Raw genomic sequence first — 19,355 nt, 5'->3', positions numbered from 1 at the left:
TGATTAGAAATTAAGTGTTACCGAGCAGTTGGACAGGTGTACCTAATAAAGTGGCCGGTGAGTGTATTTTTTAGCAGCCTCGTTTAGTGTCTTCATTTATTTTGGGGTCTTTAATCTTGAAGGCATAATAGAGTAATTCTCTCCTGTATTTAATTTTGAGTTTGAACTTATTTTAGTATGTATTTATTGTTTGGTCAGAAGTCTTTATTAATTTCAGTTTCTTTTCACAGGAATTTCAGTGTTTGGGGACATTAGCTATGCAAATTGCTGATAAATTTTAGGCAAATCTTAGCGCATCTCTTTCCGGAAAACCTGGAATCTGATGTGATCACTAAAAACTAAACAAATCTATCCAGCTCTAGCATTTTATGGCTCATGCGCCGGTGTACGATAGATGCCATGCCAACCTCATCCGGCCAAATACATCAAAAGGCTTAGGCCGGGAAAAACTATGCCATGTCAGACCTGGATAGTTTTGCGGAAAAACCTGCGAACGAAAGTTTGTAGGATTTTAGAAAGTGCCTAGGCACATACCCAGCCACTCCGCGTGGTGTGGAGGTGGCGTAGCCGCAAATATAATCTCAATTCCTTGCACTGATAAATCACCCCATATAAATATAAAAAAATATAAGAGAAAGAGTGAGAGATAAGACCTTGATCTAAGACCTTGGATGACGTGACTAAAGTTGTTTACTGGAGCTCATTGATGAGGTTCTGATTTCTTATAAACCCATTATAGCTTTAAGTATCCATGTGTTCTAACATATGAATACAAACATCTATAAAAACAGTTTTGGAAACCATTAAGGGATCACAGAAATTGAGTATCCAATTGTTATAGCAACATCTACCATATATACTCGTGCATAAGCCGAGTTTTTCAGCACAAAAAATGTGCTGAAAAACTCCACCTCAGCTTATACACGAGTAAATAAAAAAATAAACTTGCATACATTAGCTGGCAGAGGTGTGGCCATGCGCTCGGCTGGCGCACACTATGATGTGTCGGCCGCTGATTACGTCATAGTGTGCGCCGCCCGGCAGAGTGCATGGACACGCATCTGCCAGCTATTACAGCAGAGAGAAGAAAAAAGAGGAGCCACAGGGAGCTACACAGAGCATCGGGCGCTGGAAAGGTGAGTATGTAAGTTTATTTTTGTATGTGCTGGGCAAACTAAAGGCTGGCTATATACTATGCTGAGCTGGCTATATACTACACTGGGCTGGCTATATACTACACTGGGCTGACTATACAGGCAGTCCCCTACTTAAGAACATCTGACTTACATACGACCCCTAGTTACAAACAGACATCTGGATGTTGGCAATTTACTGTACTTTAGTCTTAGGCTACAATAAACAGCTATAACAGTTATCACTGGTGTCTACAATGAAGCTTTATTGTTAATCCTGGTTCTTTTGACAATCCAATTGTCACAGAGACCAAAAGAAATTTGGCTGGGGTTACAATGATAAAGTATACAGTTCCGACTTTCATACAAATTCAACTTAAGAACAAACCTACAGACCCTATCTTGTATGTCACCCGGGGACCGCCTGAAGGAGGCTGGCTGGCTATATACTAAAAGGGGTTGGCTATATACTACAGGGGGCTGCATGGCTATATTCTAAAGGGGGTTGGCTATATATGACAGGGGACTGACTGGCTATATACTACAGGGGGCAGGCTGGCTATATACTACAGGGGGGGCTGGCTATATACTGGGAGGCTGTGACCAATGCATTTCCCACCCATGGCTTATACTTGAGTCAATGGGGCAGATTTACTTACCCGGTCCATTCGCGATCCAGCGTCGCGTCCTGTGCGGAGGATTCCGGTGATTCACTAAGGTAGTTCCCCCGATGTCCACCAGATGAAATGGTAAAATTCGGGTAACCCGACGTAAAAACGCGATTCGGGCCCTTAGTAAATGACGCCCAATAGGTTTTTCAAGGTTTTTGGTGGTAAAAGTATACATGCTAATTCTCTGTTAGGCTATTAGGAGGCTATGCCCACTCTATCAAAGTCACAGTGCAATATTTCTATATAAATTGTGAATTTTATATTAAAAGAACCCTTAGGTCAGTGGTGGCGAACCTATGGCACGGGTGCCAGAGGTGGCACTCGGAGCCCTTTCTGTGGGCACCCAGCACAGAATTTGCCAGATAGGACTCAAGGCTTTCATCCAAGACAGCCCAGGAAGCGCCACGCTCAGTGCTATTTTAAAGTGACACCTACTTGGCTGCCAGGACTACAGGAGGAGCAAGAAGGTGTGGACAGAGATGGATTGTTGGAGCTCCTGCTTTAGGTCCCCTGATTCTGCCTCTTCAGGTGACCTTGGAGGGAAGCTACAATCCAAATGTCTCCTGCTTTCTATTGTATTGGTGTCCTCCAGCAAAGATCAATAGGTTACTGCTTAAATTGTCATTTTGGCACTTTGCATTATAAAAGTGGGTTTTGGTTGTAGTTTGGGCACTCTGTATCTAAAAGGTTTGCCATCACTGCCTTAGGTGGTACCGAACATAAGGGGGAGGATATAAAATACAATAATACAATACAATAAAGCCTTATTGATCCCTGAGGAAATAGAAATAGGTAATTGAAAAAGCAGAAAGGCAATAAAAAAGGTAATAAGCCTTTAAATTAGGAAAGGTAATAAAGTTCCTTTACTGTATGTTAGAAGAAACTGTAAGAATTTGGCTTTTACTTATTGGGGAGGATATATAGCACATGTGACCAAGGACTAGGAAGTACAAGTGTAAGGAACAATAATGATTACAGCCTTAGTACTAGAGAGCTTTGTAGTAGCTTATATCACCGAGCATAAGAGTTTGGACTTTGCTTGTGATACTAAAACTAAGAAAATACCAACATCTTTTTGGCGACGTGTTGTTGACATCAAAAAGAAGTAAATCCCAGAAAAAGGGAATGGCCATGGCAGGTCTCTATGCTGAATGCCTAGCAATGAATGCTTTGTGCCTGTTTTCTGTCTGACTAAGCACTAGAAAGAATGTGAAAACTGCTTGCACATGTTTTTATTAAGTGCCTGCGCCAGTTTCTTGTTGCGGCTGCACTGTGCCCAACAAGATGGAAAAAATGTGCACCAAAATGGACGTGTTAGCGCTCAGTCGGACCGTGTGCCACAATTCTGTCCAACGTGCGCCACAATTCTGCAGCATGAACAAAGTGCACCAAAACAATGGCGCATTCTGCCAGAGCAGTGCAGGGGGCTCCAGATTCATGAAGAACGAGCACTACAAATCATGAATCTGGTGCACCCTGCACACTACACAGGTAAACTGCACATAGTACAGTTTTCACCGTTTTTGATAAATGTGGGTGAATAAGTTAAAGATATCTAAACAGGAGATCTCTAAAGTTAAAAAAAAAATAGATTCCTTGGAGAACTGGGTCACCTCTCTGGTAACCATGAAAGAGGTTATCAATTCCTCACTAGAGGATGTACAGGAGGCATGTAAAGATTTTAAACTTTTGTAAAAATTAATTAATTGAAAAGTGGGGCATACAAAACTATTATTTTTGGCCCCCTTAAGTTAATATTTCGTACCCCCAGCTTTTGCTGTGATTACAGCTGCAAGTCGCTTTGGGTATGTCTCTATCAGTTTTGCACATTGAGAGACTTAAAGGGGTATTCTCGTCTGGGCATTCACATTCAGTTTCACTAATCTTCCATACATAAACATTTCTTCAATTGGATGTTATTAAAAAAAATATTCCTGTGTGAAGATAATTTCTCATAAATGTAGCCATGTTATCCCTTAGAAACTGGATGGCTTCCTCGGATACGACCACGTCACACTCTGGCAGCGGTGGCAAGACTTGGGCTATAGAGTCCTGCCCGACCACCAGGATTCAGCAATCATTACCACAGGACGGCTGTGGGATTTGCGGTAACTCCCCGGCATTTCAGATACAAAAACCTTTTTGTTTATTTGTGCAATCCCTCCAGCAGAGGTGGCCGTATCTGAGGAAGCTATCTCGTTTCTAAGGGACAAAATGACTACATTTATGAGAAATTATCTTCACACAGGAACATTTTTTTTAATAACATCTAATTGAAGAAATGTTTATATATGGCAGATTTATCAAACTAAATGTGAATGCCCAGACGAGAATACCCCTTTAAGTAAAATATGTATGGTAAGTTGGCAACGCTCACCAGATAAAGTGGATCTTGGGAAGACTCTCGCTTCTGCAGCACGGATCTCCACCTGTCCAGCACACATGGTTAAAGATCTTCCGAATTTTTTATTGTCTTCAAAATATGTCATACAGCATCACATAGACCAAAGCACTGCGTCCATAGTGTGGGCTACAAACTTCATCCCATGCGTTTCGAGCGCGTTAAACGATCTATGTCATGGCACTAAGTCTTTTTTGTTTGAGATGAAAGTTTAAATGGACAGTTGGGTATTAGTAGATTTGCAGTGGTCTGATATCCCTTCCATTAATATGACTACTTGTACAGTGCTCCTCGGGATGTTTAAAGCTTGTGAAATCTTTTTGTATCCAAATTCGGCTTTGAACTTCTCCATGACAGTATCGTGGACCCGCCTGGTGTGTTCCTCGGTCTTCATGACAGAACCGTGAAACTATCACAGAGCAGGGATATCTATACGGAGACTTAATTACACACAGGTGGATTATAGTTATCATCATTAGTTGTTTAGGACAACATTTGATTTTTAGAGATCCTCACTGAACTCCTGGAGTGAGTTTGTTGCACTGAAAGTAAAGGGGCTGAATAATAGTGCACTCCCCACTTTTCAGTTTATAATTTTTTTACAAAAGTTTTAAATATCCAATAAATTTCATTCTACTTCACAATTCTGTCTCACTTGTTGTTGAATCTTTACCAAAAATTACAATTTTATATCTTTATGTTTGAAGCCTGAAATGTGGAAAAAAAGTAGAAAAGTTCAAGGGGGCCGAATACTTTCGCATGGCACTGTATATGTATCTGATTATTGGGAGTGGGAATATGCTTATGTTGAAGCCACATTGTACATTTCTATGGCTGTATTTGTGTATCCCAGATATGATCTTTGGATATGTCAGGAGCTGTGATGGAAGGAGCTAACCATTATCACACAGAAAATGAAAAATAAACATGACATAAGCTGCCCTTATCTGGATATATACAAACACATTCTATCAGAAATATACAATTATCTAATGGTATGATCAGGACAGACAACATTATAGGCTATGGCTATAATGTGGTGGAAAGAAGGCCCAATGGGTCATTAGTGGGTGACCAAAAAGGATGGAATACCAAGAACCAAAGAGTAGTGCCACATAACTGTGTAGAAGGAAGACCGCTGGATGGTAGATATGAACATACCATTAGATCTATAATATTTGAATGTTTTGTATGTTTATATTGTTTAGTGTCTATTTAATGTTGGGTATGTCATTTTTGTCAATATAATGCATGCTAGTTTAATACCTTGTATGGAGGCATAGAATTGTTTACTATGTGATCTAAGACCTTGGGTAATGTGATTAATAACCAGGGGCATAACTAGGAGAGGCTGGGCCCCATAGGAGACTTCTGAGTGGGGCCCCCCTTCCCCAGGCAGTGCTATTATCCCAGGATAGTTGAGGGCACATATCTGTCCCTGTAAATGCAGACCACATGTGGGAAGTAGATGGCAGGACGCTAGAGATCAGAGACTATGCCAAGTCCTGCCATCCCCTTCCAACTTCCAAAGTTGTATACTGTAGAAGATTTCACTGTTATTATGCTGCACATTGTATATCATAATATGCATATATGTATATAATGCTGCACATTTGCCATTCTTTAGTGTGGCAAGTTGGGTGGCTGGGGGCCACTTCACACTGTGGGCCCCATAGCAGCTGCTATGGCTGCTACCACTGTAGTTACGCTACTGCTAATGAAGTTGTTTATTGGAGCTCATCAATGCGGATCTGAATTATTATAAGCCCGATATAGCTGTGGGTATCCATATGTTCTAACATATAAATACGAACATCTGTAAAATCGGCAAACAAAGTATGAATTTGTGAAATATGAAAAATTGATTCAAAGCTATAGACATGCTTTAAAAAAAAGAGGGCACCATATATTTGCATGCATTATGCATTAACTGGGATTTTTTCTTGCAATATGGAGGGTTATGAGATTTTATGTTGTAATTTAATATTCAAAAATATATAAAGGAATGACCAATTATCTGATAACAATTATCCTTTGGATGGGTAGATAAATACAGTAGATGGATTACAATTTTTGTTTAGTGAGTGACACTTTAGTAAATATTGCTAACATTGCTAGGTGTATCATAGTTGTAAGGATGCCAGCCATTGATATGGTATTAGTGGGTATATTACATTATTTGCTATGATGAAGCAATAAAACACATTTTCTTTCATACAATTGCTGGATGTGGATGAAGAGGTTAAGGTGTGTAACAGTGTGAGGTGTGTATAAGAGGCCCTCCTATGGGTGTGAGGTGATGAGCACTGACACTGTTACAAGTTGCGCATTCCAAGAATTCCAATTGTTTGGCATAGCATGATATGGGAAGGGCTATCTTATGACGTGTGGATCAGATTTTTCTAGTTCCACCCCTTGATTTATAGACATCCCCACAAAGCATAAACCACTCCAAGAAGATCTGTCATTCACACAGCAGCTGTACAAGGTCAGTGTCACATTTATTTCATGCTACGAACTGTATTTCAACTAAGATGTGCTTTAAATATGTTTATTTATATGGAAAGCAGTTACTCTATAAGTCCATCAAACAGTTAAACAGACAGAGTTGTATCTTCAGATTGTCAGCTGTTGAGGAGAATTGTCTATCCTGTTGGTTTTTGTTATTGCTATGGAGACTGTTATTATCTTATGATATCTGTTTACTGTGCTTTCATATTGTTTCACCTCTTCTGAACCATGGGGGTTGTGATAATAATGAAATCATCACGAGATAACTGGGTGTTTTTAAAACAAAAACAGAGCAGATCTAAAAAGTTAACTTTCAGTTTTGCAGCACAGATAGAAATATAAATAGACAGCTATAGTACTATTATTGTAGTTGAACCCGCAGTCATATTGTAGTGTAAAGATAATCTTAGAATAGGTATACAGGAATGATACATAACATTTCCAGGCAGATGGAAACCAGCATGCTAAATGTTTTATTTGTTGATATTGTATTGTTATTATAGAATCTCACAATAGGTTGAAAAGAAGAAGATAACAGTATCCATGGCGTATACTATACTTTATTATGTGCAATGAAAGGATTGAGAGGAAAAATATTATCTGCTTGAAATATCATGAAATGTTTCCGCCTAATAGTATTCTCTGAGAAAATATAATCTCTATGTATCTTATCTATCTTGGTTTTGTCTTGGGGAAAAAGTAAAACTCACAATTCCTTCTTAGGAAAGGTTTGTAGGATAAGAATCAACCCTTATGTCCCAGGGAGTTCGTATCACAAAGTTCTCCAAAGTGGTAGCAGCTTTTCACTCTGGCTATTAGGAGGGGGTCAGCAGAGCATCCTGATGGCATCTGATTTTATTTTTTATTTAACTCTGTAAAGAATTTAGTTGTGTTTGGGAATCTAAAATATGCTCCAAACTTGTTAAACCAGTCAACTATGTATAAAATGGCTTTCAACTAAGGCATACTAGACCTGCTTTACTGGCTTCCATCTAGTTACAATAGTAATGTCACATGGTATTTTAAAACATACCACCATTTTCACAGCAGAAACCAAGGGTGTTGTACAATGTACACAGAACATCTTGACTAGATAAGATGAAGCTGTTTGTTTTGTCACTAAAAGAGCTAAGGCCACGTTCACCCAGTTATTATTAGTTTAATATTGTGAAAAAGAAGACAAACAATTCTTCGTTATTTAGTGTCAATCATAGGACAGGTAGGTACAGCGAGACACTACTGTTGGGTGAGCGCCGCATCTTTTGTCTTCTTTTTAACATTGATGTCCTTGTTTTGCTGGCTGAGCACCACCGTGGGCTTCAAAGGCACCCGATATGTGCACTAGTGCCATTGCCATCATCTATTACACACAAGTCTGGTAGTGCTGACACTTTCTCAGGATCGGTGCTCGCCCCAACCTTGAACTTTGTTTTTCATTAGTTCAATATTGTACATCAGTATTTATGAGTCAAAATCAGAAGTAGGTCCAAAACATAGAAGAGATTCACATCTCTCCATTATACCTTTTCTATTTGTTGGTTCCAATTCGACTTCCAAATACTGACAGTGTAAAAGTGGCCTAAAACTGTGATTTTTCAAACTGGTCTCAGGGGTCATGTAATGTGTAGGAGTGATTGTTAATGTGCATTCCATCCATAGCCTGTGTTGTAGACTATGTGCTAGTAGTGTAGATTTGTATCGTGTTATCCATGGATTGCAGAAGAACAGTGAAGAAATCAGGAGATACCTTTTTGAGGCTAACTGAGTATATTTGATGGTGAGTTTTTGAGAATACTAGTTCTCTTCGTCAGACATGATGTTATGCATGAATTTTCAGTTTCATGCATAACATCATGTCTGATGAAGAGAACTAGTATTCTAGAAAGCTCACCATCAAATATAATCAGTTAGCCTCAAAAAGGTATCACCTGATTTCTTCACTCTTCTTGTATGTGAAAGATTTATCAGAAGTGTCTGAAAGCAGTACTGTTGTAGTTGACCAGAGAAACCAATAAGAGCTCAGCTTTATTTAGCTTTAATTTTATAAAGCATAGCTCTGATTGATTTACATAGTCAACTAGAACAGTTCTCCTTTCACACCCTTCTGATAAATTGCCCCCATTAAATACAGTATATAGTAAGTCTATGGAACCATCTCAGCGCCACCTAATCCAGAGAATATGTGAGTTATAAAATATGTTTGTTAAGTGCAAATATGCATGCGTAAAGATCATCATTAAGTAAGAACAGATTTGTTGTTTGGTCCTCACAAAGAAAAGTGGATATATACATTGGAAAGGCCTTTTGTACCTGTGTGGTTTCACTGTATATAAAATAATTAAAGGTGGATTATTAAAACTTCTAGATTTTCAGATAAAACAGCATAAATTAAATATACAAAAAGAAAACACCCACAAGCACAGGCCAAAATAAATCTGAACCCCCAAGTATCTATACTAGCAAGGAGAAGATTTCTTCAACAATACACAGAAGTTACAGTGCAATGGAATTTTTGTATGTGCATGAGAAAGACACTGCTGACTCTGGGGAGACATGTTCGCTGAGGATAAGGGAACTACACAGGGAGGGTGTGGTTACTTATTGGCAGATCTTCCTTTTTAATTTCATTTCTTATTTTGGCTGGATGTTCAAGCAGGTCAGTGCAAGATTCTATGGGGTTAAAGACAGATGAGCAGTTGCAACATGGGAGGAGGTTGCAGAAGGGGAGGTTTAAAGTTCATAAAAACAGGAGATGGGCCTGGCCATGGGACTGCTAAACAGGACTGCTTGTGCTTCTGACTTTCTGTGCTACATACAGCAAGACTGCTCCTAGGAAAGGCGAATATAATATATGTCTTAGAGTAGAGAAATTTGTGACTGTATGGGGTCTAGTTTTGCTTTTTTCAAAAATTATTTTCTGCTGTGGTAAGTATAAACCTAGACAGATTTAAGAACTACTTTGTTCTAAGACGCTGGCTTCCTCTGTGCAATGCATCAGAACTTTCTTTACTTGTAACAGTTCTTGGAGTCCGATGGAGTGAGGATTTATGAGTGAGCTTGTACAAGCATGTAGACATAGCAGTATGCTTCTGAAATGACATGAGAAGAATACAACAGTGTGTAACTACGTTTTATAACATGCTTAATATACTCTTTCAGATATAAAACATGGCACGGTATGTGGAAAGGAAAAAGTCTTGGTGGCTAACATGCTGCTCCTGCTGCTCAAGAGGTGAAGATGTAGAGGATTATGTGAGAGGACCTGGAGGAACAGGAGGCAGACCTTCTGACAGACCTACAGATGGAAGCTACTCTCCAGGGGGAGAATATGGTCCAGGGGGAGAATACACTCCAGGGGGAGAGAGAATTCCAGGGGGTAACAGAGCTACAGGAGGTGGAACTATAGGTGAAAACCATGAAGGAGCAAACAGCACCAGTGAACCAGGGAGCAATGGTAATCTGCCATCAATGCCAACAGGTAAGACCAATTATCATGTTTAGCGAGTATCAATCCCTGTAATGGTAAATACGATAAGTTCTCCAAGCCACATTTTCTGAGTTCTGTCACCTTTCGGATTTTCAGGTAATTTGCAAATTCAAAGCGTTGACTTACTGAAGTCTCGGGGTGGGGAAAATCGTCGGTCACATCACACTGATGAGTATGAATGTGATGAACTTATTGTAAGAAGAGGACAGCCCTTCCAGATCTGTGTCACATTCCAAAGGCCATTCAACCCCAAGAGTGACCAAGTCTGTGTCATTTTACAGCTAGGTGAGTGAGAGGCCACTTTATTCCCAGGTCTGCATATTAAGGACACGGTACACAGTCACCATTTTACTTTGTCATTTAAAGCAAGCTGTTAAATGTTTGTGTGAGGTTGCACCCACATAATATTTTAATGCGGTTAATAAGATGTACTGAGTCAATAGGAGTTGACTTGCTAACATTGTTTCATACATAGGAATGACTATGTTGTAAATCTCTGTACGTTAAATATATTCTCTCATGGGCTATGCTTAGTGTTGGGTTTATGATTGTTTACTGAGTCACACCACTTCCACCCAAGTTTGAGGTGTTCTAAGTTTTAAGATATGTGGATAATTACTGCTAATGATAATAAATGGGTTGCTCATAACTTCCTGATACTCAGAATCACAGCCCATTTATAAGAGGAGTAAAAAAATTGTTTTGCTGTGATGAGCTACCTCAAATGATAGCCTCCTAGTTTTCATTGTAATACTATGTTGTGTGTTGATATGTATTCTGTAGCAACAACACATCATACTATGTTTTATGGAAACATAATGTATGCAATATGTGTCGTCAATTGAAGCTGCTTGTCATTCTCTTTCAGGAAATTCCCAACCAATCAATGTGCCCTTTGTCAGTGAATTTGATGTTGGTGGCTGGGGATGCCAAGTGGCAGAAACTAGTGGGCAAAACATCTTACTATGGGTTAACACTTCTGCTCAAGCTGCAGTGGGAAAATACCAACTCAGTGTTAGAAGTGGAGCAGGAACTTATAATGACTCGAAACTGAAGGTTTACATCCTGTTTAATGCCTGGTGCCGCAGTAAGTATGAACAATTCTATCTTGAAGGAAGTCTACCATCAAAAATAAACAATTGACACTTCCTCATAGATCCATTATTATCCATGGCCTCGTTACTTCAACTTTTACATTTATGCTAATGAGCCTGAGGGGCCACCCTAGTCTCTCTGTAATATAGCTTTACAAACTGTTACACTGTTTGACCTTTCCCCCTGCACCCGCATGCTTGATTTTGATGGTAGTTTTTCTTTAAACAAAAATATATTTTCTACTTGTATTGTGTGATATCTTGTTGGTCTAATTAATATCTTTCCTTTTGCTTTTAGCGGATGCTGTATTTATGGATAATGAACCATGGAGGCAAGAATATGTGCTAAATGAAATTGGAAGAATTTACTATGGTACAGAACATCAAATTGGAGAACGCTCTTGGAATTATGGACAGGTAAAAAACACTGTAAATAGCACCCTCAAATTGTAACGCTTTGAAACACTACATAGAAATGATAAAATGTATGTATAAATGTAAAAAAGGCACGGTAATATAGAAAATAAAAACAAATCTGCAAGTACAACAATGTAATAGTTCATTTGTGCATGTAACATCAAATGAAGAATTATAGTCAGCTGTATCAATTAGATGGTCATTTAACATGCTAGGTAGAAAATGACATGTATGCAAAGGTAATCTATATATACCGTATATATGAATATATATGGACCTGTGGCTTAGTGTCCCAAATTGATCTCTTTGAAGTCTGTAAGTGGAGAAAAATAATAAAATAAAAATTTAGACAAGGTGCATCCAACTCACACTTTCAGATCCTGTGCCGACACCCCCTCTCATGTTCCAGCAAGTGAAGCCTGGATAAAATTGCTCAAAAATCATACAGGTCCCTAAGGACCTGTTGTTGGTTAATGTCCCAAATAGGACATGTTGACAGGTTGAAAACACAATTGTAGACGATGATAGAATAGCTTTGAATACCCTCCCTCTTTAAAAAGAATAAATAAAGGCTAATTAATAAATTATAGGTACACTGAAAACTCAAACTATCATGTATTCTAAATTGATTGGTATATCTACATTCATAAAGTAGCCTTATTTTTGCTCTGTTAGCACTAAAATGTGAATATTGATTATAATTGTGGCCATGCAATAGGATCCTGTCCTAGACCCTTAGAAAAATTCCCAATATCTAATATTTATTTCTATATTCATTGATAATTCCTGATTCAAATAATAAATTAAAACATTATTTTTCACTTACAGTTTAATGAGGGAGTTATTGATTCTGTATTCTACATACTAGACCGTGGAGGTATCTCACCTGCATCAAGAGGTGATCCCATAACTGTTACCCGAGTTATATCTGCCATGGTAAGAGTATGCTTCCATTAATGGAAAATCTGCTACTTAAAGAGATACAGTTGCCTTTTTTGCTTCATTATTTACAACTGATTGATCTCCACACCTTCCATCTTGCAGGTAAATTCCATGGATGATAATGGTGTTGTTGCTGGAAGCTGGTCTGGTGAATATGCTGATGGGGTGAATCCGGTTGCTTGGGTGGGCAGTGTGGATATTCTGCTCAAGTATCACCAGACTGGTACCCCTGTAAAATATGGCCAGTGCTGGGTGTTTGCTGCTGTCACAACTACAGGTAAGAACAGGATTTTAAATTGTTTAAATTAGTTTTTGAAGCCAGAAAATGGTATTTCAAAACCTATGGGCACTAGATAACACCTTACCTGAGCACTAGATAACACCAAAAGCATCTTTTCCACAGAATTTTGTGCCAAATTTTATAGGCTGATAAAAAAGTACAATGACAGTAAAATTAAATTTGCCTGAGAACACTCTAGTGAAATAGACATAGAGAAACTAACTTTAGGCAGAAGACACAGAGCCATAATCGCAGCTGATTAACCATCACAAAGTATCACATGGCTAACCAATTGCGATGTACAGTAACAGTATAGGAGATGACATTACTACAAAGCTACAACCATGTGGTATAATTAATACTCACAGTGCAAAGTGATAATTTTGTATTTCTGCATTAAGGAGTAAAATTGGATATAGTTTACCAAAGAGTATTTCGCTAAGATTACCATGCCCACCAACAGCTCCTTACTCGTCCCCTTATTCTTCCAGTGCTTCGCTGTCTTGGAATCCCAGGGCGTACTATTACCAATTTTGCCTCGGCTCATGATACTGATGGAAATTTGACATTTGATGTCTATTTTGATGAAAACATGAAGCCATTAGAGGATAAAAACAGTGATTCCGTCTGGTGAGTGTGAAAGTACTTACCTATATTACATCTGTCACGGGTTATCTGGTCTAGACAATGGGGCACATTTACTAAGGGCTAAGAGACAGTTTTCTGTCAGACTTTGAACATTCTTTTACGTACAAACTGATTGTACAGGTATTTAAGAAGGGCCTGCGCCACATTTGGGGTGCAACACAAATTAGGGGGCGTTCTGGTGCTCAGTTGGACCATGCCCCAGATTTATCATGCAAAGTGTGCCAGAATTGTGTTGCACACCCTGGGGCAGATTTATCAAGCTGTCTGAAAGTCAGAATATTCCTAGTTGCCCATGGCAACCAATCACAGCTCAGCTTTCATTTTACTGCTCCCCTGTGTTAAAGGTGAACCAGAAAAAAGTTGGTGAACTCTGTCAGGGCAATGCAGGAAGAACATGTGCCAGAAATCCTGATTCTGGCACACTCTGCACTATACGCAGGCAAACTGCATTGCAGTTTGGTAAATGTGCCTCAATGGGTGGTCTTTTGCAGAGGTTTTAGTGTACATAGAACCATATCATCACTGCGGAATAGTTAAATGGATAAATATTAGAAATATGTGTATTAATATGTACATGTGCATTTATTAAGGAATTATCATTGTTGGAATGACTGCTGGATGACCCGTCCTGACCTACCAGCAGGATATAGTGGATGGCAAGCCATTGATGCCACGCCTCAAGAGACAAGCAATGGTAATTGACATATATTATTATTATTTATGTTATTCTTTTTATAACTGTACTCCCATTTTAACTACTGATTGTAGCTACTTAAACACCAATCTCCTTTATACATCTTAAAGTATACCTATCACTCTCATTTTAGGTATATACTGCTGTGGCCCTTCTCCTGTCCTTGCCATCAAGAATGGTTTAGTGAATATTAAATATGATACTCCTTTCATTTTTGCAGAGGTATTTATACATATGTTTGTTCTGTAGTTCTTTTGATAAGGCTATATTCATGTCTAGTTAATATGGTGAATGTATCCACATGTTACCATTAATTTGTATTTTTGTAATGTTGTTTGCTCTGCTACACTTTCTAATATAGTAGGAACCCGCAAAAAAGGATATAACATCTTATGCTTTCTTTTCTACATTCTGACCAATTGCCTTTTGACAATATTGGAATTTTATTCATCCAAGGGATTACTCATAGGCCGCATAGGCCTATATTCTGTAAAATAAAAATAAATATGACTTTTAGAAGACAGGAAATAAATATAATGACAATGGAATATTTAAAATATCTTCATCATTATGAGGTTAAGCGGGCTTCCAGGTTTAGAATAATATGGATGTTTTCTAGCAGAAACATATCACACCTGCGCATGGGTTGTCTTATGCTGCAGCTAAAATATATTGACCCATAAGATTTGTGTGAATGTGTAGTGCGCTACAAGCACAGCAAACTGTTCAAATTTTGCAGCTTGAAATTAGAGGAGCTCCATTTCTTAAATTTACAAATAAACAACATATTTATAAAGCTAAGCAAACTTTACATATATTCCTTTCATCATTTTTATCAAGTAATGATTCAAGATACTGACCAGAATATCAATGTAACATATATAAACTTCAAAGTTGTTCTTAAAGAGTTTTCCTTAAATTAGCATTTATAGAACTAGTTGAAAACCACTAATCTGTCTTTCTCCCACCCAGGTAAACAGTGACAAAGTCTTTTATCAGAGAACTTCAAATGGGAAATTTAAGAAGGTCCATGTGGAGGAACGGGCAGTTGGACATTGTATCAGCACCAAAGCAGTGGGATCTAATGCAAGAGAAGACATCACTTACTTGTACAAACATCCAGAAGGTAATGTTATTATTGATTACACTGTGTATGATTCTAGTAAATGCAAAACAGGTTTGGCTAAATCATGTACATTGAGTATTGTAGTCTTCTGCATTTTATGATTTAATTTCATTTTATGATTTTACTTGTGTCATACTTGTATCTATGATTTTCTTTTAACCAATGCCTTTACACCACCAGGATCTGCAGAGGAACGTAAAGCAGTGCAAACAGCTGCGGAGTATGGTGGTAAATCACTGGCAGAGGTGGATGCCGAGGACACAGGAGATATCTCACTTACTGTTGAGTCACAGGATGGTGTATCCATGGGCAGTGACATTAATGTTCGGATCACATTGAGGAATGGTAGCGGAAGCCGCCGCACTGTGTCCTTATCTATGGCCGTTGCTGTTATGTATTACAATGGAGTCTGCAAAGAATCATTCAAGAATGAAGAGTGTAGTGTATTGCTGAACCCAGGAGAAGGTTAGTTATACTATGGCATGTTTTTTTCATATTCTGAAATATATTGAAATTACATATTAAAGAAATATATATTTGCATACCATACAATTGTAATGCAAATGTTAGATAATATTATAGCATAAAGCTTTTATTCAAAACCTGAACATTTGATATATCTGCGGCCATTTGTCAGGGAAACTTGAGACATTGATGAATTATTATGTTTTCTTTTTTTTATCATCATTTTCTTTCAGTTTTGTGACTTTGTTTTAAAGATTTTAATCCATCAATTTCTCTTTTGTAGCCAAGTCAGTAGGAATGAAAGTTGCTTACAGTGAGTACCGCACACAACTGGTGGATCAGTCAGCGATGATGTTAACTGTTTCTGGAATTGTAAAAGAATCTGGACAGAAATTAGCCAAACAGCACACATTCAGAATACGGACCCCAGATCTTATCATCAAGGTATCCAAATTTCTATTTGTTTATAACTTTCATCCATGTAGAAAGGAGATATTTAAATGGCAAAAGCTAGGTCATCTGTGCTTTTATTTCAACACCATATAGGAGAAAAGATTTAGCAACTGCTTTGGTCATTAAACTATGACCGCGACAGTTGTCATTGTTTTAGTACACCCAGGGAAGATATATTATGGTGGAGAAAGAATTTGCAGTGTAAGGTCGGGTAAACTTCAGAGTATGAAGAACCTAAATGTGCAGGTCAGACTACTTCAGGAATATATAATTCTGCTTGCAATTTGATATTCTGTACTGATACTGTACTGTACTGATACAAAATCACTGTTACAGGTCCATGGTGAAGCATGTGTGGGTCAACAAATTGTGGCAGAAATCATTTTTCAAAATCCTCTCCAAACTACTTTGCACAATGGATGTTTCCATGTGGAAGGGCCTGGTCTCCAGAGGCCAAAGGTTGTGCAAGTTGGGTAAGTAAATCACTAAAATGTTTATTTATAAATGTACCCATGATGTTGCATGCCATATTAAACTTGACATTGTTCTAAAACTCAGGCATTATTAATATTACTGCTATATGACAAAAAATCCCACCTATGAGTTAACAGGGATTTATTTGACAAGATGCTATTCTGCTCCAAAGAATTGCCTGGGTTGTGTTTATGGTTATAGGTGTGTTATAAGGTAACCAGTAGTCTTGGGAGAAGACAAAGATGAGTAACTTCTATTATAGTAATAATCTATTATAAATCTATTATATAAAGATCAGTGAAAGAAAATATCCATAAATATTAAATTATGTATGAAGAATAGGTAGCACTCCACACAAATATAAAAGTGGAGAAAAAGTGGTTTATTCCGTATACAGTGGAAATTAGGTTCCTAGCATAGTAGTAGATTATTTTTACTGTATAAAAGATTACTGTGGTTTGGAATTGGTTATTCCAGCCAAACATTAGTATTATTTTTTTTTATAGCCGAAGCTAATTTTTATTAGTTTTTTTACTACTATATGTATATCATATACTATTCAGATGCATGTGATGTTCGGAGCTAAATAGCTTAGTTATGTTCAGTTAGTATACTACGGTCCATTTGCCTTACATTCTTTTCTTATCTTCTTCATGAATGCAATGCAGCGGTCTCCATATTCTCACACTTTATACTTTCTTTTACAGAGATGTTGGGCCTTTGAAGACTATTTCTATTACAGAACGATTTACCCCACGCCGATGTGGACGGCGTCAACTCATGGCAAGCTTTGAGAGTAATGAGATGAGTCTAGTACATGGAGTCACTGATATTGACGTACAAGAATGATTTACTTCTAAATCCAGTTTCATTCGGAGCTAAACCACATTAAATGTTCAGTATTATTTCATACCAGGGGAACAGAATTCTGTCCTCAAACTACAAATATACTGAATACTGTCCCTGTTTTCACTGATCAGTTACTTTAGTATACTATGATATCCAAAAGGGCTAATGTGAAATATTGCGGAGGTGACAGTGATGTCAATGCATATCTGCCTCTACTCTAGTAGAAAACCCTGTAAGCTATTTTTCTATATCTGATTCCATCCAATATGATGTCTAACTTATTGGAGTGAACCCCAATTGCTCACTAAAAAGCGATCTCTATTCAATTAGTTCTTTTTGGAAAAATGTGTCTGTTTACTAGTATGTGGTATTCACAAAAACGTGACATAGTACTGCGTTGCAGGGAATAATAGCAGAGGAAACCACCACTGTTACAATTGAAATGTAATTATTATTATTATTATTATTATTTTGTCTATTTGTAGCAGTTTTGACTCACACATGCCCTTTGTATGGAAATCCAGAATATAGGTGTATTAGAATATGCAATATCTACCAAATGTGAGTCTTAACCTATTATTCGGATATCTGTATATGTCTGTAGCAACTAACAAATATTGTATAGCTGTAACATTGTATAATGTCAATGAAGAAACTGAAGATGTGGAATCCAAAAGGGCCAAGACATCAATAGTTCTGTATGCTTATCTGCACATCATGAAGTACACCCCTTTTTTACCCATCCATTTACTAATATCTGGCTAAGAAGTAAGATACTTCACATACATAATGTATGTCTCTGGAGATACAGTTTTTTATAATATGAAGGTAATACTGTAATAATATTTTTATTCATCATCCCATAAGGCACAGGTATAGCAGAGCCAACCTGGATTGCCGCACACTGAGTGGTTTTCGTATCATCGTATCTTCGTAGTTCTATGAAAAGTGGTGATGAAATAGATGCACCTGTAGCCCTTATTTACACACTTTTTAAATACCTGATACCAACTAACAGAGTTGGCCTGCTATACCTTTATGCACTGCTGTGTTTTACCAGTCTGTATCTGTTTACGTGACTGATATGAGACTGCATACAGACTGTGATAAGAAAAAGCACTGGAATTAACTGTGCACTTTTATTTGTTTAATATATTTTATTGTTTCAATAAATATTTTATATTAATCTTTAAGCATTTAGTGTGATTTGTCTTGAAAGGCTGTCTTCTAAACTTGGTTCGTTATTCTCACTGTTCCCCTCCACTCCACATACTTTATTTTGAGTTTATATTGATTTTATCTCCGTTTTGCCTTAGTAAAGAAATCTGTATTCAACTGAGCATCTCTGTTGCCAAGGACCACAGCTTGGAATAGATATTCTATTTACATTACTATGTTCCAACATAGTGGTTTCACGCTTGCTTTGTGGCTACTTAATATAACATATGAACCTTTCACTATGACAGCCGGCAACTGAACACAGCAGTCTTTTATGTTTGAGAGTATGCACCCTTTTTTGTAGGTTGGATTCCCATGAAGACAAGTTTCTGAAATGTAACAAAATAACACATTCTCTAATTCACTGTTATTAACAAAAATACAGCACTTCACAGATATAATTCCAACCTGTCTCTATCAGTCCTGTTGTACACAATTTCAGTTGCCCCTCGTTTCCGACCCTGTATCTTCTGACTTTAGGGTCGGCAGGCA

At 37.8% G+C, this 19,355-nt stretch overlaps 1 protein-coding gene across 2 annotated transcripts; it reads left to right on the top strand.

The window, feature by feature from the left end:
* The first annotated feature begins 6,582 nt into the window (after positions 1-6,582).
* TGM1 (transglutaminase 1) lies at positions 6,583-18,838 on the top strand. 2 transcript variants are annotated; one of them, XM_072150750.1, is made up of 15 exons: positions 6,583-6,693; positions 9,876-10,194; positions 10,300-10,488; positions 11,072-11,290; positions 11,596-11,714; positions 12,543-12,650; positions 12,759-12,933; positions 13,428-13,566; positions 14,175-14,278; positions 14,412-14,500; positions 15,251-15,404; positions 15,585-15,869; positions 16,153-16,313; positions 16,659-16,795; positions 17,504-18,838. In XM_072150750.1, exons 2-15 carry the CDS (start codon positions 9,885-9,887, stop codon positions 17,643-17,645), a joined length of 2,331 nt encoding a protein of 776 aa, XP_072006851.1. In that variant the 5' UTR covers positions 6,583-6,693; positions 9,876-9,884; the 3' UTR covers positions 17,646-18,838. The 2 variants fall into 2 exon arrangements, with proteins under 2 accessions (XP_072006851.1, XP_072006852.1); XM_072150751.1 differs by lacking the exon at positions 6,583-6,693 and adding an exon at positions 9,486-9,641.
* Positions 18,839-19,355: the final 517 nt, after the last annotated feature.

The sequence above is a fragment of the Engystomops pustulosus genome, chromosome 1, assembly GCF_040894005.1.
Source record: "Engystomops pustulosus chromosome 1, aEngPut4.maternal, whole genome shotgun sequence".
NCBI classification, from domain to species: Eukaryota; Metazoa; Chordata; class Amphibia; order Anura; family Leptodactylidae; genus Engystomops; species Engystomops pustulosus.
This window is presented reverse-complemented; position numbering and strand designations above follow the sequence as displayed.

Coding starts and splice junctions, on each gene's coding strand:
- TGM1 (XM_072150750.1), top strand. CDS start 9,885: ATGGCACGGTATGTGGAAAGGAAAAAGTCTTGGTGGCTAACATGCTGC. Junction 10,489..11,071: donor CTGTGTCATTTTACAGCTAG/GTGAGTGAGAGG, acceptor ATTCTCTTTCAG/GAAATTCCCAACCAATCAAT. Junction 15,405..15,584: donor CTTGTACAAACATCCAGAAG/GTAATGTTATTA, acceptor TTACACCACCAG/GATCTGCAGAGGAACGTAAA.